The 18,890-nt window shown below is 49.4% G+C and overlaps 1 protein-coding gene across 8 annotated transcripts in view; it reads right to left on the bottom strand.

The window, feature by feature from the left end:
- The window catches only part of BDP1 (B double prime 1, subunit of RNA polymerase III transcription initiation factor IIIB), an 81,182-nt gene that overhangs the window by 59,775 nt on the left and 2,517 nt on the right, over nt 1–18,890 (bottom strand). For all 8 annotated transcript variants that reach the window (XR_009461104.1, XM_059725078.1, XM_059725084.1 and 5 more), the window contains exons 2-6: nt 13,111–13,660; nt 9,639–9,748; nt 2,101–2,148; nt 1,504–1,647; nt 806–939 (exon numbers count right to left, since the gene is read on the bottom strand). Coding sequence is in view for 7 of the 8 variants with exons in the window: in XM_059725078.1 (XP_059581061.1) it covers nt 806–939; nt 1,504–1,647; nt 2,101–2,148; nt 9,639–9,748; nt 13,111–13,660 (986 nt within the window). In the remaining variant the exon portion in view is untranslated. The remainder of the gene's footprint in view (nt 1–805; nt 940–1,503; nt 1,648–2,100; nt 2,149–9,638; nt 9,749–13,110; nt 13,661–18,890) is intronic.

Raw genomic sequence — 18,890 nt, 5'->3', positions numbered from 1 at the left:
CTAATGAGGCAAAATGCAGAGAAATAGTGATGTTATTTATATATTTATTAAACTGTCAGTGAAACCCCACATATTTTACAGTTAAATGAACACAATGATCTCATTAGTTCTGCAGACTTCCAGATTAAAACTTAAACAGAATTTTCAGTGGTCATTTTATCCATTCTGAATACAACAGCAAAATGAAACAAAATGGTATACATATATTTTTTTCATTCACAAAGTAGCATAGTTCTAACAAAAAAAATAAAATAGAAGAATCAGGAATTAATTCTTTAATCGAAAGGCTTTCAAAGGCACTCTTAGTTTTCAGTGCTGTTATGTGCCATATACCCAGGCTGAAAACAAACAGCCAAATTCTAGCAGGCAAGTACATTTTTTTTTTTATCAAAAAGAGGGAGGTAGATGGAAAGGGAGCATGCAAATATACTGCCAAAAAGAATCCAATACCTGGATTCCTCATACCATTCCATAAGGGTTGCATGTAGAAATTATTAGGAAGCACAAGTTATTTTGTCTCCAGCTTGTACATTATGACCCCAAATTCTGGAATGATCTTCATCCTTATGTCATATTGGCACTTTGGATTTGCACTAAAATAAATTCTAGTTCCTCATTTCACCTGGGATTTTTTCTGCTCATCATGCCCCCCAGTCCTGCAAACACTTAACTTCATACACAAGAGTGTAGCTGTTGAGATGTACAAAACTACTAGACTGTGCCAGGCAATACAAGCATAAGTTTTTACAGGATGACCACCTCAGTCTTCAACAAACTCAAAATACTGAAATTAGGAATATGTTACCTTTATTTGACCATGGCTTGGTGTAAATGCTTTTCCTAAAACTGGAATAGGTAGTTGTAGAGCCACGCTCAAAAATAGGATCATTGTCTTCTACTACACTTGGCCCTTTAGTCCTTAAAACTTCCACTGTTAAACTGAAAGAGAACAGAGAAGTCAGAAAATATTTTAAGTGCAATTAGGAGCAATGAAGGTACATTTAGTGTTCGTTGAAAACCTGAAAATTAAATTCTCTATCATACTTGGAGTTCATTCTCATTAAGTTTGGCTCCTAAGGTACATGGGGAGTTGATGAGATTAGCTTCATTAAATTACAGTTAGATTCATATCTATAGAATGTTAATAATATGAAGCACAGACAATTAGTAAATAGAACTTGGTGAAGAGTCCAATCATGGTTAAACTTTCCAGAAAACTCTTTTGCAAAGCCACACAAAAGAATTTTTCATTTCCCACTGGCTCCACTTCAAATTTCTTTACCAGGAGAGCTCTAAAATAATTTATCAACAAAATCCTCACTCTAAAAATGTATCATGCAAAATTCACAATCTAATATTACAACATGGAAGTAATATTCTTATGTGGAGTTGAGAAGCCAAATAATGCAATTCCTGCCAGCCATTTCTCCTGGTTTCATTCTGGAAGGCTGACAGTAATTCTGAATTATTTATTGTAATGGATTCTGTAACAGAATCTTGTACCTTTCTTCATCCAGAATAATTGAGCCATCTTCTGCCACTTTCACTCGAGGAACTAGAAGCTGATCATCGTGATTCTCCTCCTCATCCTCTGCCTGAGCAATTTCCTCTTCATCTTCATGAACAGGAGCACTCTTCTCTTCTGATCTACAAATTTGAAAGATTAAATGTTCAACATAGACCAAGCAAGCTGTTTTCACCAACTGGTATGGATCTACTAGATTACTCCTTATTAGTCATTCACCAAGAAATTCTATAAATATTTGACAAAGTGAAGAGAATTCCATAATCTGATACAATGTAAATGGATTGCTGAATCCCACAGCAATGGTCAGGACTACAAATAAACCTTATACTGACAATAGGCTGCTGTAACCTTCCTTCAATTACACACTCCCTCTCTCAAAATTATTATTAAAAACAAAATATTACCACAAATAAAGTAATCTACTTCAAGAACTGTAACTGAACACCTAGTTCTTTATATTCTATTCCTCAGCAAATAATAAATAAAAATTGCTTACTTACAGAAATAAATTTATCAGAACAGTCCACTAGGAACTAGCAAACCAAAAGACCAGAGACATACAACGGACTTACTCTTTCATTTGGCTTGACGCAGAAGTTTTTTCATCTATTAGTGAAGACCTATTAAAGAATACAAGTGTTAGGATAGCTTGTCACGCTTATGCTTAAGGTTGCACCTGCCTGAATGGTGAATTATAGTATTATTTAAAATCTTCTTTTATATTTTGCTTTATTTATCCATTGTTTAATTTTTTTGTATAGCCTCATTATTATGTGAACTTTTCATTTTACTGGTGTCTGCAATAACAGCTGCCCTTGAGCTATTCTTCCAGCGTACAGACTCTCACAGGCAGCTTATGGCCTTGAGCTTGCTCATATTTTATTTTTTCCTTTTTATTACTGTGAAAAGTTTTTCTAACATAAAATAGTAAAAACTTTGTTACCAGATCAGATTAACTGAACTTGACACTACTCAGAGGGATGAAACAATTGGATATGTTAATGGAAGGTGATAAAGAGGAGGTCAATGGACAATGCCCAGACTAAGACACTAGAAAAAGACCAAATTAAGAGGTGTGCATGTGATGGGTCTGTAGAAACAAACAACTATGTGGAGAGGATAAAATATGGACAGCATGTCCACTGCAGGAAAACCAGTCAACAGTACCCTCAAGTAAAGAGTCAGAGGAGTGAAGTTGAAGAAAAGCATAAAAGCGGGCAATAAGAAAGTTAAGTCTATGTTGCCATAAATCTAGTCTTCAGCACCTGCCTGGATTGTCCCAGATGAGGACACACCCTCTGCTTTCAGGAACTAAATTGGTCACCTCTGTTGGGCAGAGTAACATCTGGGATTGGGCAAGATCATTGTACTAAATGCTTTTTCTCTCTCTGTATATAGAAACTGCTAAGATAACATTTGTTTTATTAATAAAACTAGACTTTAGTTGAACTGATATTTTTTTCGCATTTCACGCCATTTAAGGGTTAATTATGCTTAAATGATCCCTTAGTGCTATCTGGTGCTAACACAAGAGATACAATAATACTTACTGATCCACCACACATTTGTTCAAAGAGAATAATCATCACCCCCCCCAACTATCTGTTCTTACACTGGAGGAGAACTGATGGAGATATTTATCATCTTTACTAGGGTAACTCTCTACACCAGTGGTTCTCAAACAAAGTTCTGTGGGACACTGGGGTGCCAGAAGAGACTCTGAATGGTGCCACAAGGAGACAGAAGACAAGTTGGATAAGCACAGGCTCCACTGAGGAGGTAAGTGCAGGCCTTTCTCTTCCAGCCACTCCTACTCCTCCTTTCTTCACCACTGCACCACAGACTCTTCCCTGCTGGTTCCTCCTCCTCAGCCCCTCTTAAAGCCAATAAGCACTATAATAAATTAGTTTAAATGGGTGCTGCTCAACAAGAAAAGCTAAGAAGGGGTGCCTCAAGTCTAAGAACGCTGAAAACCACTGCTTTACATAGCAGCACATGGCTAATTGCAATCTATACATACTTTTTACTAACCAGAGTAATTTAAACTTACAGAAACATAATAGATTAAGAGAATTAGTAATAGGAATGAAAACATTTTATTCCTTTGCAATACATCTGAATTCATTACCAGTTGGTAACTCCTGCAAGTTGACAGCATCTTTCAATGTTTGGTATTCTGTCCTCAGTACATTCTTTGATCACAGACCACTTGCCACGGGGCCAAGTGGTAGCACTGGCATCTTTACTTTCATCACAAAAGCTTTCACTGGATACAGAAAATGAACAGTCCTCAAGATGGTCTTTTTATTGCTAGAATTAACTATGCAAGCCCTTCCTGCCTACTTGTCAGCTTCTCTCACAAGCATGTACACATACTTTGTTTTGCACTGCCCATGACATATGGATTAATTACCTATTACCCCAAATTGATGTACAAAGTTATGACCCTCAAGATATACACCTGCCCTAAGAACTATAAAAAGTCAACTACTTTATGATGACAATAGCTGTAGCCAAAAAAGTTAAGGGTATGTATATGCACACTAATATGATTATATTAACCAATCTTTGTTTGCCACTGGGGTGCACGGATAGAGATTTTTTGGGCCGATAATGATGGCCAATTTTTAACGAGCCATATCAGCTGATATCAATCCAATAGCAACTATGCAGCCCTGCAGCATGGAGAGTGGCAGCCAAAGTCTGTTGTGGGGGAAGGGATGGAGGGAGGGAGGAAATGGACATGGGGGGAGGTGCAGATCAAGGCCCCCACAGTGAGGGAGGGAGTGGGGCTGGCACTGGGGCACGCAGTGTCTAGCCAGGGCAGGGTACAGGACAGAGCCGTGGCTTATCCGATGGGGTGGCTCCCGCCATTGCATGTACCCTAGGAGGGCATGGGGGGCGTGTGTCCTCCGGATCTGTGTGCAGGGCAACAGCTAGCTGTTACTGTGGGCTAGGGCCGGGGGCAGCACCAGGCTCTTCCCAGCAGGGGCTGGGTCAGGCTGTGCTCAGGGAGGGCGGCAGTGGTGCTGGGAGGTCAGGTTGCGGGGGCTACAGCAAATTTTGGGATGGCTGCAGCCCTTCCCTCCATAACCTGCAGCAGCGCTGCCACTGCCCACCCCAAGCACGGGCCAACACCATCCCCAGCCCGCAGTAGGAGCCAGTCTCATGCGCAGATCTGGTGTCAGACACCCCACCGCATGCCCTCCAAGGGTGTACATAGCAGCGGTAGCTGCCCCTGCCCTGCGTTCCCTGAAGGAGCCACAGCTTCATCCAATGCCCTTGCTGGGCTGGGCAGCACCTGTCCTTGCCCCTGCCCCAGCCCCACTCCCTCCCTCACTGTGGGGACCTCAATCTGCCCCCCACCCACATGCCCCTTCCCTCCCCACACAGACTTACCCACTGGACCTGGCTGCTCTCAATGCTACCGGGCTGAGCTTCTGGCTGCCTGCATGCTGCACTGCGGCTGCGCACATGCACGTGGCATTTATTTATAGGCCACATTATTGGCCATGAGCCAAAAAAAGCCAATTGCCAATACTCTCAATTCAATTTTCCTCGTATCGGTACCAATCCAATATGGGACCAACATATCGGTATACCTCTATTTGCCATTTATCTAGTCACACCAAAATACTTTTGTGCAGAGACCATATTATTAGATTCAGGGCACCTTTCAGACTCAAGGTGCTCTTCAGAAAATGCTAGCTCTTAGCTTTCGCTCATTTTTGGCTGAAAAAAATAGAGCAATTCTCCTGTTGCAAAGAACTCAGAAAGACCATATAAGAGGTCAGAACAGTTTTGACACTACAGATTTGTATTTGAAATCTCTGGGTTTATCTTGTGAATCATGTGCAGGTATTTGCATGCCTAATAGTACTAATATTGCATGGTACCCTTAAAAGGAGCTCACAGCACACCAAGATGACATGGCACCCTGTTTAAGAATTATTGCTTTATATGTTCATGCAGGACCTGGAATGCAAGCCCACCTCCTGATTTGAATACACAGCAGGAAACAGAAGAGCAGCGTCTGAAAGCTTACCGTGCCACTGTGCGCAGTTTCTGTTCTGCCTAGAGTGGTGGAAGCTCCCCAGGTGCACCTGGGGAACAGGTTTGAGGCCCTGGCAGCTGTGATGGAGGAAGACAGAGCAAATGCCTCAGGCAGGGACGATGCCACTCCCCACGGGCAGAGAATGAACACCAGCAGGAAGAAACGCCAGGTCCTCGTCATCGGAGACTCCATCCTACAAGGACTGGAAGGTCCCATCTGCCGGCCTGACCCCATGATGCGGGAGGTCTACTTCATGACTGGGGCTCAGGTTCGGGACATCATGGAGAGGATCCCGGCCTACATCTGACCTGCAGACCAGTGCCCCATGGTTGTCATCCACGTGGGAACGAATGACGCGGCCAGGGGCAACCCTAACCGCATTATGAAGGACTTCGAGGCTCTGGGGGCCAAGCTTAAGGAGATGGGGGCGCAGGTGGTATTCTCCTCTCTTCTTCCGGTGAGTTAGGCAGGGGGCGGTGACACAAGGCCTGCATTGGCGAGGTCAACTGGCGCTTACAGAGTTGGTGCCGCCAGGCGGGCCTTGGGTTCCTAGATAATGACCCATGCTTTCGGGTGAGGGACTTGCTGGGGCGGGATGGGCTTCACCTCTCTCCTAAAGACAAGCGTGTCTTCTCTTCCAGGTTGGCTGATCTCGAACGGCGAGCTTTAAACCAGCCTCGCCAGGGTGGGGGCCCCAGGAAGACATGGAGACACCACCCGAGCAAGACAGGTGACACATGCAAGGAGCGCCCAGGTAAGAAACAGGGGTCCAGATAGTCTTCCTAATAGGGGGGGTGGCACGCGCAGCTATCCAAGGCCTTAAATGCCTGTATACCAATGCTTGTAGTATGGGGAAGAAACAGGAGGAACTCGCCCTCAGAATAGCCAGTTCAAACCCAGACATAACAGTGCTTACAGAAACGTGGTGGGATTCATCCCATGACTGGGCAGTTAGTATTAGGGGCTATAGGCTCTACAGGCAGGATAGAGAAGGAAGGAAGGGAGGGGGTGTGGAACTCTATGTCAAAGAGCAATATACATCCTCTGCCAGCAAAATGGGGTCGGAAGAGGGGCAACCTGAAGTGCTCTGGGTCAAGATACAAGGGGGATGTGGGGAGAGGGATTTAACGGTGGGGGTCTACTACAGACCCCCCAACTAAGGGGAGGAGGTGGACTGGGAATTTTTGGGCCAGCTTGCAGAGGCACTTAAGGCAAGGGATGTAGTTGTCATGGGTGATCTAAATTACCTGGACATCTGCTGGGAGAAGCAGTCAGCCAGGTCGGACTGTTCCAGGAGGTTCCTGGCCGAGATACAGGACCTCCATTTAACCCAGGAGGTGCACAGTCCCACCAGAAGAAATGCCCTGTTGGACTTGGTCCTGGCCACAGGTGATGATCTGGTAAGGGGACTCCAGGTCCTTGACCACTTGGGTGATAGCAATCATCGCTTGCTGGAATTCATCATCCAGCGCAGGGTGACAAGGGTCTGCAGCAAGGCAGTAGCCCTAGACTTCAAGAGGGCCAACTTCAAAGAGTTGAGGAGATTGGTGGGAGAGGCGCTGGGGTTCTTGAGGGCAGGGGAACTCAGTGCCCAAGATGAGTGGTCGTTCCTTAAGGAGACAATATTCGGGGCCCAAGGGGTGACGATCCCAACAAGAAGCACGGGGGGGGCAAGAGTGCCCAAAAGCCCCCCTGGCTCACCAAGGACGTCTAGGAATTCCTGGTTGCCAAAAAGGCGGTGTACACCCGGTGGAAGGGTGGGGGGCTATCTCCAAGAGGAGTATACCTCCACTGCTCAGGCCTGTAGGGGGGCTGTTAGGAAAGCTAAGGTGGACATGGAGCTAGGACTAGCACCCAAGATCAAAGATAATAAAAAGTCCTTTTTCAAATATATAGGGAGGATGAAGGCGGCACTGGGAAATGTGGGGCCCCTGAAAGATACACTGGGCAATCTGGTGGCTGCGCCAGGAGAAGGCAGACCTCTTTAACAAATTCTTCACCTCTGTTTTCTTGTGCAGGGATCGGGACTCCCCCACTGTGATTCAAGACGGACTCGAGGGGAACGCCTCAAAATCTAAGGTTGTGGAAGACCAGATTAGAGTGCTTCTGGAGGGGCTGGACATGTTCAAATCAGCAGGTCCAGATGCTCTCCACCCCAGGGTGTTGAGGGAGCTACAAGGGGTTATTGCAGGGCCCTTGGCACAGCTTTACGAGCGCTCGTGGTGCTCGGGCCAGGTGCCAGATGATTGGAAGATAGCCAATGTGGTCCCCATCTTTAAAAAAGGGAGGACCCAGGCAACTATAGGCCTGTCAGTCTTACCTCAATCCTGGAGAAACTCTTTGAGAAGATCATCAAGTAGCACATCTGTGATGGTCAGGCATCAGGGATGATGCTCAAGGGCCACCAGCACGGTTTCATCAGGCGCAGGTCATGTCAGACAAACCTGACTGCCTTTTACTATCAGGTCACAAAAGCATTGGATGCAGGTGTCGCCGTGGATGTAGTCTTTCTGGACTTCAGCAAGGCCTTTGACACTGTCGACCACCCCATCCACATTAAAAAACTAGGCGACTGTGGCATTGATGTCTACATGGTCAGATGGATTCCAAATTGGCTGAAGGGTTGTACTCAGAGGGTTGTGGTGGACGGGTCATATTCGACCTGGGGGGAAGTGGGCAGCGGAGTCCCCCAGGGCTCGGTCCTTGGGCCTGCACTGTTCAATTTCTTTATCAGCGATTTGGACAACGGGGTGAAGAGCAACCTGTTTAAATTTGCTGATGATACCAAAATGTGGGGTGAGGTGGGCACGCTAGTAGGGAGGGAAAGACTGCAGCAAGACCTGGATAGGTTGCAGGGGTGGGCTAACAAAAACAGGATGCGTTTCAATACTGACAAGTGCAGGGTGCTGCACTTGGGCAGTAGTAACCAGCAGCACACTTATAAGATGGGAAACTCCCTTCTTGAGAGCACAGAGGCAGAAAGGGATCTTGGAGTCATCACTGACTCCAAGATGAACATGGGCCGACAATGCGAGGTCACGGTCGGCAGGGCTAACTGGACCTTATCGTGCATCCACAGGTGCATCTCAAGTAGGGCCAAGGAAGTGATCCTCCCCCTCTACCCGACACTGGTCAGGCCACAGCTGGAGTACTGTGTCCAGTTCTGGGCACCCCACTTCAAGAGGGATGTGGACAACATTGAGAGGGTCCAGAGGAGGGCCACCCGCATGATCCGGGGACAGCAGGGCAGACTCTACAATGGGAGGCTATGGGACCTGAACCTGTTCAGCCTTCACAAGAGAAGGCTGAGGGGAGACCTGGTGACCGCCTATGAACTCACTAGGGGGGACCAGAAGGGTTTGGGGGAGACCTTGTTTCCCCTAGCACCCCCCCAGGATAACAAGGAATAACAGCCACAAGTTGTTGGAGAGTAGGTTTAGATTAGACATCTGTAAGAACTACTTCACAGTTAGGGAGGCTAGGATCTGGAACCAACTTCCAAGGGAAGTGGTGCTGGCTCCTACCCTGGGGGTCTTTAAGAAGCAGCTTGATGCCTACCTGGTTGGGGTCATTTGAGCCCAGTTTTCCTCCTGCCCAGGCAGGGGGTCAGACTTGAAGATCTACAAGGTCCCTACCAACCCTACTTCTATGATTCTAATGATAAACAAGACTGTAGACTTAAGGACTGATCTAAAAGTATACAGCAAAAGCTTTGTCATCCGCACCCATGGGGCACGATGGGTGCCAGATAACCATATATGCTGGTTACCCAAGAGGTCTGAACAGGTGTCTTTGCCTGTTTGGGCCGCCACCACTCCTGCCACGTCAGTATACTGGGGGACAGGCTGCTTTGCCACAGGCTGAGGGGGCTCAGCGAAACTAGAAGTGCCATGGTGGGCACTTCCAGTTTTGCTTTTGCCATGTTGATTGGCATGCCGGTTAATAGAGCATGACGGTTTGTAAATTGCTGGATAACGTGGCTTTTGCTGCATCTCATACGGATTAAATTACTACAGAGAAAAATAATGTAATCAGGAAGGAAAAAAAATTACTTACTTCATGGGATTGTTCTGTGGCAGGAAGTATATCAAGTCTCTCATGGTCATTTTGGAACGATCTGCTGCAGTGAAACCTTCAACCACCTTCTGTCTGGATTTCCCGTGTTTCTACATACGAAAAAAAAAAATCATATATATTGCTTATAATAGTCACACAAGTACTTTTACCTTGTAAATAAATATCACATAATAACTGCCTGGTCTAAATTTAATCTAATGCTACAATAATTTTTCATTTTACAGTGCTCATTAATTCTTGTGAAGACAGCAATTCCTACTGGATTTTGGAGAGATTTCTAGGCTCTTATGGGGGAAGAATGCAGTCTCATAATTAGGGGTACACCGATAAAAGATTTTTTTGACCGATACTGATGGCCGATTATTAATGAGCCATATCAGCCGATAGTGATCCGACTGTCGATATGCAGACTGGCAGCATGGAGAGCAGTATCCAGCTGGTAAGTCAGTTGTGGGGGAAAGGGAAGTTGGGGGCACAGATTGAGGCACACGTGAGGGAGAGAGTGAAGCCGGGGCAGTTGCAGGCGCTGCCCAGCCAAAGCAGGGCAAGGTGCAGGATAAAGCTATGAGCAGCTTGTCTGGGGAGGGACTCCCACCATTGCGTGCACCCCTGGGGTAGGCATGGGGAGCATGTGCCCCCTGGATCTGTGTGCAGGGAGAGGACGGGTTGATGCTGCAGGCAGTGTTGGGCTCTTCCCGGCAGGCAGGGCTGGGCCAGGGCTGTGCTCTGGGCATAGGCACTAGGAGGGGGCACTACAGGGAAACTATGGCAAATTCTGTAGCTCACCCCATAGCCCCCACTCCCAGTGCTACCTCTGCCCACTCTGAATGCAGCTGTGGCCAAGCCCCCTTCCCCACCCGGAAGAGCCCGGTACCACACCTGGCCCTGAGCACACAGCAGCAGCCTGCCCTAGCCCTGCGTGCAGATTTGGATAGAGCATATGCCCTCCCAGTGGTGCACACAGCAATAGAGGCCACCCTGCCCTCCAGACAAGCCACTTGCAGCTGTCCCATGCCCCACAAAGGCTGGGCAGCATCTGTCCGTGCCCCAACACCACTCCCTCCATCACCACAGGAGCCTCGATCTGCCCCCCCCCCAAAAACAGACTTACCAGCCAGATGCTGCTATCCAAGCTGCCAGGCTGGCCACACGCATGCTGAGGCTGCGTGCATATAAGCGGCATTTTCCAGCGACATACTGACCTATTCGGTACCGAAATATGGACTGATGTATTTGGTGCACCTCTACACAAAGCATAATCACCTCTACTCTAATTCAAAGCATACTGGCAACAAAGGCAAAACAACTGAAAACTGCTATACTCTAGGTCAGTGGTTGTCAACCAGGGGTACGCATAGCCCTAAGGGTACTTAAAATGGTTGTAGGGAACACACAGAACTCCGCATGCGTGTGCACAGCCACAGCAGAGCACACGGGGGGCCAGGATGCAGACCAGCCACGTGAAGAGCAGCCTGGTCCGGCAGGTAAGTTCGTTGTTGGGGGGAGGAAGTGGGGCAGGGGCTGCTCGGCCCACCCAGGGCAGGGGACTGAGCCGGTGGGGGGGAGCGGCAGACTCCCTGCCTGAACCCTGCTCCCAGCGCAGCCCGACCCCACAACCCCACTGGGAACAGCTCAGTGCTGCCCCAGCCCCAGCCCAGTGGCCCCATCCTGCCACATGCTTTGTGCAGATTTGGGGGCACGTGCCCCCCATACCCTCCCAGGGTCCATGCAGTGGCGGGAGCTGCCCACCTTCCCCACACCCCCCGGTCGAGTCGCTCGTGGCTCTGCCCCAGCTGGGTAGTGACTGCCTCTGCTCCACCCCACTCCCTCCCTCATTGTGGGGGCCTACAGGAACGGGGCTACAGGGGTGGGCTGTAGCCCCCCCAGCCCCCCTCCTAGTGCCACCACCACCTACCCCAAGCGCAGCCAGGCCCAGCCCCCACCAGGAAGAGCCCGGTGTGGTCCCAGACTCTCCCTGCGCGCAGATCTGGGGGCACCCCCCTCCCTCAATGCCTTCCCAGGGTGTGTGTAGTGCACCGGTCAAGTCATATCTGGAGTACTCTGTCCAGTTTTGGGACCCCACTACAAAAAGGATGTGGACATATTGGAGAGAGTCCAGCAGAGGGCAATGAAAATAGTTAGGGGACTAGGGCACATGACTTCTGAAGAGAGGATGAGAGAACTGGGCTTATTTAGTCTGCACAAGAGAAGACTGAGGGGGGATTTAATAGCAGCTTTCAACTGCCTGAAGTAGGGTTCTAAAGAGGATGGAACTAGACCAGGGGTGGGCAAAATGTGGCCTGCGGGCCGGATGCAGCCCGCCAAGCCATTCTATCCAGCCCGTGGGGACCCTAAAAAATGTAGAAAATTAATATTTATCTGCCCCTCGCTGCCTGTCATGCAGCTCTCGATGAGTTGCCAAAACTCAGTAAGCGGCCCTCTGCCCAAAATAATTGCCCGCCCCTTAGCTAGACTGTTCTCAGTGGTGGTAGATGACAGAACAAGGAGCAATGATCTCAAGTTGCAGCAAGGTAAGTTTAGGTTAGATATTAGGATAAACTGTCTCATGAGGAAGGTAGTAAAGCACTGGAACAGGTTACCCAGAGAGGTTTTTAAGACCCAGCTACATAAAGCCTTGGCTGGAATCATCTAGTTGGGGATGGTCCTGCTTTGAGCAGGGGGTTGGACTAGATGAACTTGTGAGGTCCCTTCCAACCTCAATTTTATATGATTCTATGTAGCATTTTGGGGGTCAATTAAACATTGATGTAGTACCTAAATCACACTTTTGCACAGACTGTTTTCCAAGTTGATTTGTTCATTTAAAAAGGACAATCCATGCCTTTTTCTTCTCATATTTGCTTTTTTTTTGCTATGTACATAAATATTGTATTTTGTGCTGATGCATTCTGTCCTCATTAAAATATCATTAGGTTTGTATTTGTGAAGTGCTCCAAATTTCCCATAATGTATCCAGTAACCACCACTTTAAAGCTGAGTGAATAAGCTGATGTAACAAGTTGTCCAATGTCAAAGAACTGAAATTGTAGCCTCCAAGAGCATTTCCCCCAACCTTGTATTAGTCAAATGATGAAAAACACATTATAAAAATAGCTGTCATTATGACAACATAAAGGTTCACTTGTGGAAACAAAACCTCAAGAAGTGAATGGTATGCAACATGAGTTGCACTGGGAGGGAACAGCATTGCCACTGGCTCAGAACAACTTAATACAAAAGCCCTCTCTCCGCACCACTCTCTCCTTAATGGCACAGGAGGTACTATCCCCACTAGGGATTACCACGCAGCCGCTGAGAACACCATGACACTGACATCCCAATAACATGACAACACTACTACAGACAGGAGACGGGCCACAGAGACCAGGAAGATACTATCCCCCTTTCCGTTTCCTCTTCACCCTCAGTACCAACCAACTTAAGACCTTACCAGTTTTTCTTTCATCAGCTCTTCTTTGAGCATCTCTCTCAGCTTCTGGGCTTTAAGGATTCTTTCACGATCTGAGCACCTCTGCTTTTCTTTTGCTGGAGTAGATTTTGCATGCGACATTTCATCTTCTTTTGATCTTCCCTGGGTAGGTCTCTCCTTGAGAGGGGAGAGTGTGCTCTTCTGTAGAGTTTCATCATTTTTATGAGCAATTATACTGGCATTTGGCTCTTTGCTTCGTGATTTTTTAAGTGGGGAAAACTGTGGCACTTGTGGGACAGGTGTTTTCTTTTCAGGCAGATTGGGAGACTTTGGAGAGCTTTCACTGTTGGTCTTATCTGATGCAGAGGATTCCTTCCGTGAAGTGTTGCCACTGACAGACTGAGGTACTTGTTTTTGAGCAGGCTTTGATACCGACCGTTGTGCAGCTAGCGCCGTAACTCTGGGTTTTGCCAAGTTAGGCAGAGTGGATATTCTTTTTCTCCTCTGCAAAGGTCCATCTGCAGGTTTAATGGCTTCTCCAGCATCACTTGCACCACCCGCCCTTTCATTTCTACAAACAATTAAAAAAGTATCATGAAATACCATGTAGAACACACTTGTTACTTTTAAAGACCACATTAATAGGTATGCATCTACATCCTAAAGAGAGAGAAGAGAAGCACTGCCCCTTAAGTAGTCTATCCAAGCAGACTTACCCATATACATCCAATGCTAACTTCCACACTAGGTAAACTAATAACTCTTATTAATCAGCTTTTAGCATTAATGATTACCATTAATTAACCTCATGTTTCTGCTTGTGATAATGTACACATTGACTGAAGGTAAAGCATTTTAATAATATTAATTGATCAAAACAGAAGATTATATTAAGCAATTTCCTCACCCCAAGTTTTAGCTTGCACAAAGGATATCTGACAAAGTGACACAAAATATTTTCATTATTTAAATTTAAACTTTTATTGGCATTTAAGTATGAAGATTCTTTTGCAGTATTTACAGCTCAAACCTAACTGCATAGAATCCAGATGTGTAACTGAATTTAGAAATTGCGCCAGTTCCACTGTTCCTATTAAGAAAAACAAAAGTCAATAGCCTTTCCTAGACAAGTTTCTCCATGAAGATGGCTTCCAGTTTTGACAAGGAAGAAGGCAGGCAGGCAGAGCAGCACCTCAGAGGCTAACTGGTTCAGAGGCATACCTTTCATAGTTTCATAGTTGGTAGGGTCGGAAGGGACCTGAGCAGATCATCAAATCCGACCCCCTGCTATGGCAGGAAAAAGTACTGGGGTCAAACGACCCCAGCAAGGTGTTTGTCTAACCACTTTCATAGACAGCCAACCACTTCTTCAGATGTTAAAATGTCTGTTGCCTATGAAAACAGTGTTCTAAATCAGTTAGTTGCTAAAATGCTACCATGCCCTAACTTCTGCCTAACTTCAGACTAACACAACTAATTAACTCTATTTTTAAGAAGATCAGGTTTCTAGTCCTCATTTACAGATAATAATACACGTGGGCAGGAATGCAGCCAAGAAGCACAGGGAACAAGTCCTGCAAGTAAGTCTGTGGAAGGGAAGGAGCAGGGGGAGGGAAAAGGGGTATGAGGAAGAAGGGCAGATTGAGGCCCCCACGGTGAGGAAATAAGCAAAGGGGGGGGGGGGGGGGGGTTTCCTGCTCAGCCTGGGCAGTGAACAGGACCCTAGGGCAGCAGCAGTGAGCAGGATGGAGCTGTGGGCAGCTTGTCCAGAGGGCGTTTGGGGGGGGGGGAAGGGGGGGGCTCTCTGCCACTGCATGCACCCCTAGGGGAGGCATGGGGGTCCATGTGCCCTTCCTGGGCTTGCACACAGGATGGAAGTGGGCTGCCTGCTAGAGACTCAGGGCCAGGGGTGGTGCCAGCCACTTCTCAGTGTGGGGACTGGGCCAGGGCTGGGCTCGGAGTGGGGCAGGCTCAGCTATGCATGGTGGGTAGCAGCAGCAGTGCTGGAAGCGGAGGCCATGGGGGGTGCTAAAGTGAATATCGGGATGGCCACAGCTCCCCCAAGCACCCCGCCTGCTTGGGGCACTTCACTCTGCTGCCTTTCTCTCGGGACATGCAGGGAGGACAGGGACAGGTAGGAGATGTGCAGCCAGTGAGGGGCTCCTGAAGGAAGGCAACAGGGCAGAGTACCCCAAACAGGGGAAGCACTAGGGAGGGTGGGGGGACTACAGCCACCCCAAAATTTACCTTAGCCCCCCCGTAGCCACTCCACCCAGCACCACTGCCGCTGCCCACCCCATGCAGCTGAGCCTGCCCCAATCCTACCTGCTCTGAGACCAAACCCCCCACCAGGAAGAGGCTGGTGCCACCCCTAGGCACAAGCATGTAGCAAGCAGCCCACTTCTACCACACACACAAATATGGGGGGGGGGACACAGGCCCCCCCATGCCTCCTGGGGGGGGGGGAGGGTGCAGTGACAGGGAGCCATCCTCTCCTCCCTATCCCCCCCACAATCCCTGGATGAGCCATCTGTGGCTCCAAGCAGCTACCCGCTTTGGCCTCAGGGTCCCATTCACTGCCCTCATTGGGCAGAGCCCCCAGTCCCTGCCCCACTCCCTTCCTCACCATGGGGGCCTCGATCTGCCCCCCGATGCCCCTTCCCTCCCCCTCCACAGACTTACATGCAGGGCACTGCTCTCCATGCTGTCCAGCTGCAGTCCTGTAAATCAGTTATCAGATTGGAATCGGCCAAGAAAATCTTTATCAGTACGTCCCTGTAAGTAACCTAAATATTCAAATAGCTCCAGTGCCTCAACTGGGAATAATCACTTTGTCACGCTGTAATTAATATTTAAACAGCCGATTAGCTCAGTTACTTAGAGTATGGTACTAATAACACCAAGGTTGCAGATATGAGTCCCCCCTATGGGACACGAGACCATTCTGGCCTCAAGCAGGAGGTTGAACTAGAATCACTAGATGACTGCATGGGTATCTCCGCCCTTTGACAGGTGCCCCACCCCCTGGTCGCCACCCTGGGACTGGAAGTAGAACCCCCTAACCCCTGACCTGTGCCATCAGAAGTCCCTCCCCTTCCCCTCTGGAATTACTCCTTTCAGCAAAAAATATCAAATTATATTCTAAAAAAATTAAAATGTACTACAACATCCATTAATTTCATTTCAAAAAATATTTTGTCCTGATTTACATGCGTTTGTGTAGTGTACATAGAAGTTATTGTATAATGGCTTAAAATGAAATCTTACTCTTATATAGCGTGGGTAGGAGGGTGGGTATAGAGTGGTGGGGTGTTTAGGTGTGGGTGTGCAGGCTGTGCGTAGATATGGGTTTTGTGCAGGGCTGGGAGTGTGTGGGGGAGGGTGGCTGGGGAGGCTTGTGGCTTGCAGAGGGGGAGGGTTTGCCCACAGTTTGCCCCCACCGCCCCCACGACAAGCAGAGACTCCGCCAGCACTTCTGCAAGCCTGGGCTCTGTGTTCCTGATGCTCCTGGCCCCAGGGCAGTGGCACGGGCCCCATGCTGTTTGATGGTCCCACACCTGCTGCTGGTTCCTGGCCGCCACTGGTACCTCGGCCCGCTGCGGGGATGGCGCTGAGCACAAGTGGCCACAGGGCAAGTGGCGCTTGGGCTCGCAGCCCAAGTGGCCATGGTGGAGGAGAAGGACAAGGCGGGCTCAGCTGCTGCTTCCTCCTTCTTGTTGCTGCACTCGCGGCAGTGCTCGCAGTGCCACTTGCGGGAGCAGCTGCTGCCACCACAGTGCTCCTACCGCACCCAGCCTCCCCAAGTATCTGCTGCCGCCGGCCCCACACCCACTCCTGCAGCTGCCTCAGCCTGCTGCAGGGATGGCACCAAGTGCAAGCAGCCATGGGGCAAGTGGTGCTCCAGCTCTTGGCAGCAGAAGCAGTCCACAGCAGCTGCCTGCTGCCACAGCAGCTGCCTGCTGCCACAGCAGCAGCTGCACATAGCGGGAACACCACAGCAACAGCAGCCACTCCTGCGAGCAGCACTGTGACTGCAGCGACAAGGAGATGGAGGCAGCCGAGCCCGCTTCATCATCCTCCTCCACCACCACAGCCACCACAACCACAGTGGTGGCTCCAAGGTGTGCTGCAAGGGCCACCCCACCTCACTGCTGTGGCAGCAGGCAGCTACTGCTGGGCAACGAGACCTGGCTGCCCCTGCCATGTCCCTGCTGTGAGCCCGAGCACTGTGGCCACTTGCATTTGGTGCCATCCCCGCAGCAGGCCAAGGGACCCTCCTGGGCACAGAAGGAGCACCACAGCAGCAGTGGCCACTCCCATGAGCAGCACCGCAAGCACAGCTACAAGGTGGTGGTGATGGTGGTCGAGCCTCATCCTCCTCCACTCCCAAGCCCTGAGGCCTCCACAACCATGCCAGTGGCCCCAAGGGTCATTGCAAAGGCCGCTCCGCCTCGTGTAGCAGGAAGAAGCGGGAGACCAAGGCAGACCACAACTGGCCCAAAGCCACCAAGTTGTCGGCCAGGTCCCCTCTCTCTCTGCTGGCAGGCCAGCCCTGCTCCACAGATCCCCACCAGCTCTTGCTGCCTTACTCTGGGCCCCACCAGTGCTGGCCCCGTCACAGGCCCTGCACTCCACTCCCTGCTCCCCACTGCCGCTTTCCCCACTTTCCTGCCCACCCGCCAGCCACTCTGCACCACATGGCTCCCAGCTGCATGGCCAGACTCTGGGGGCTCAGCAGGAGCCGGCCGGGCCTCAAGGACTAGGGCAATCCCCACGGTTCTCCCTTGCCTCAGTTGGTAGGGTCGGAAAGGACCTAAGCAGATCATCAAGTCTGACCCCCTGACATGGGCAGGAAAGAATGCTGGGGTCAAACGACCTCAGCAAAGTGATTATCTAGCCTCTTTTTGAAGACCCGAAGGGTAGGAACGAGTAACACTTCCCTTGGAAGTTGGTTCCAGATCCTAGCCACCCTTACTGTGAAGTAGTGCCTCCTGATACCTAGCCTGAATCTACTCTCAGTCAACTTATGGCCGTTATTCCTTGTTACTCCCGGTAGTGCTCAGGGGGAACAGGGACTCTCCCATAGCCTGCTGGTCCCCCTTGGCCAGTTTGTAGAAAGCCACCAGATCCCCTCTCAGCCTTCTCTTGTGGAGGCTGAACAGGTTCAGGTCCCGTAGCCTCTGCTTGTAGGGCCTGTCTTGCTGCCCCCTGATCATGCGAGTGGCCCTCCTCTGGACCCTCTCAATGCTAGCCACATCCCTCCTGAAGTGCGGCGCCCAGAACTGGACACAGTACTCCAACTGCAGCCTGACCAGTGTCACATAGAGGGGGAGGATCACTTCCTTGGACCTGCCTGTGATGCATCTGTGGATGCATGAAAAGGTGCGGTTAGCCTTCCTGAGGGTCTCCCCACATTGGCGGCCCATGTTCATTTTGGAATCGATAATGACTCCAAGATCCTTTTCTGCCTCTGTGCTGATGAGAAGGGAGTTCCCCAGCCTGTAGGTCTGCTGCTGGTTCTTCCTCCCCAGGTGCAATATCTTGCACTTGTCAGTATTGAAACCCATCCTGTTCTCATCCGCCCACCCCTGTAACCTGTCTAGATCGAGTTGCAGCCTGTCCCTCTCCTCCAGCATGCCCACTTCTCCCCACATCTTAGTGTCATCCACAAATTTGAACAAGGTGCTTTCCACCCCCTTGTCCAAGTCGCTGATGAAGATATTGAACAGTGCAGGCCCCACCACTCTTCTTACCTGAATTTCCCACTCCCGGTGCAGGGAGGCACAAACAGTCCTAGGCCA

Source organism: Alligator mississippiensis, chromosome 3 (genome assembly GCF_030867095.1).
Source record: "Alligator mississippiensis isolate rAllMis1 chromosome 3, rAllMis1, whole genome shotgun sequence".
NCBI lineage: Eukaryota > Metazoa > Chordata > Crocodylia > Alligatoridae > Alligator > Alligator mississippiensis.
Note: the sequence above shows the minus strand (reverse complement) of the source record. Positions and strands in the feature narration are given on the sequence as shown.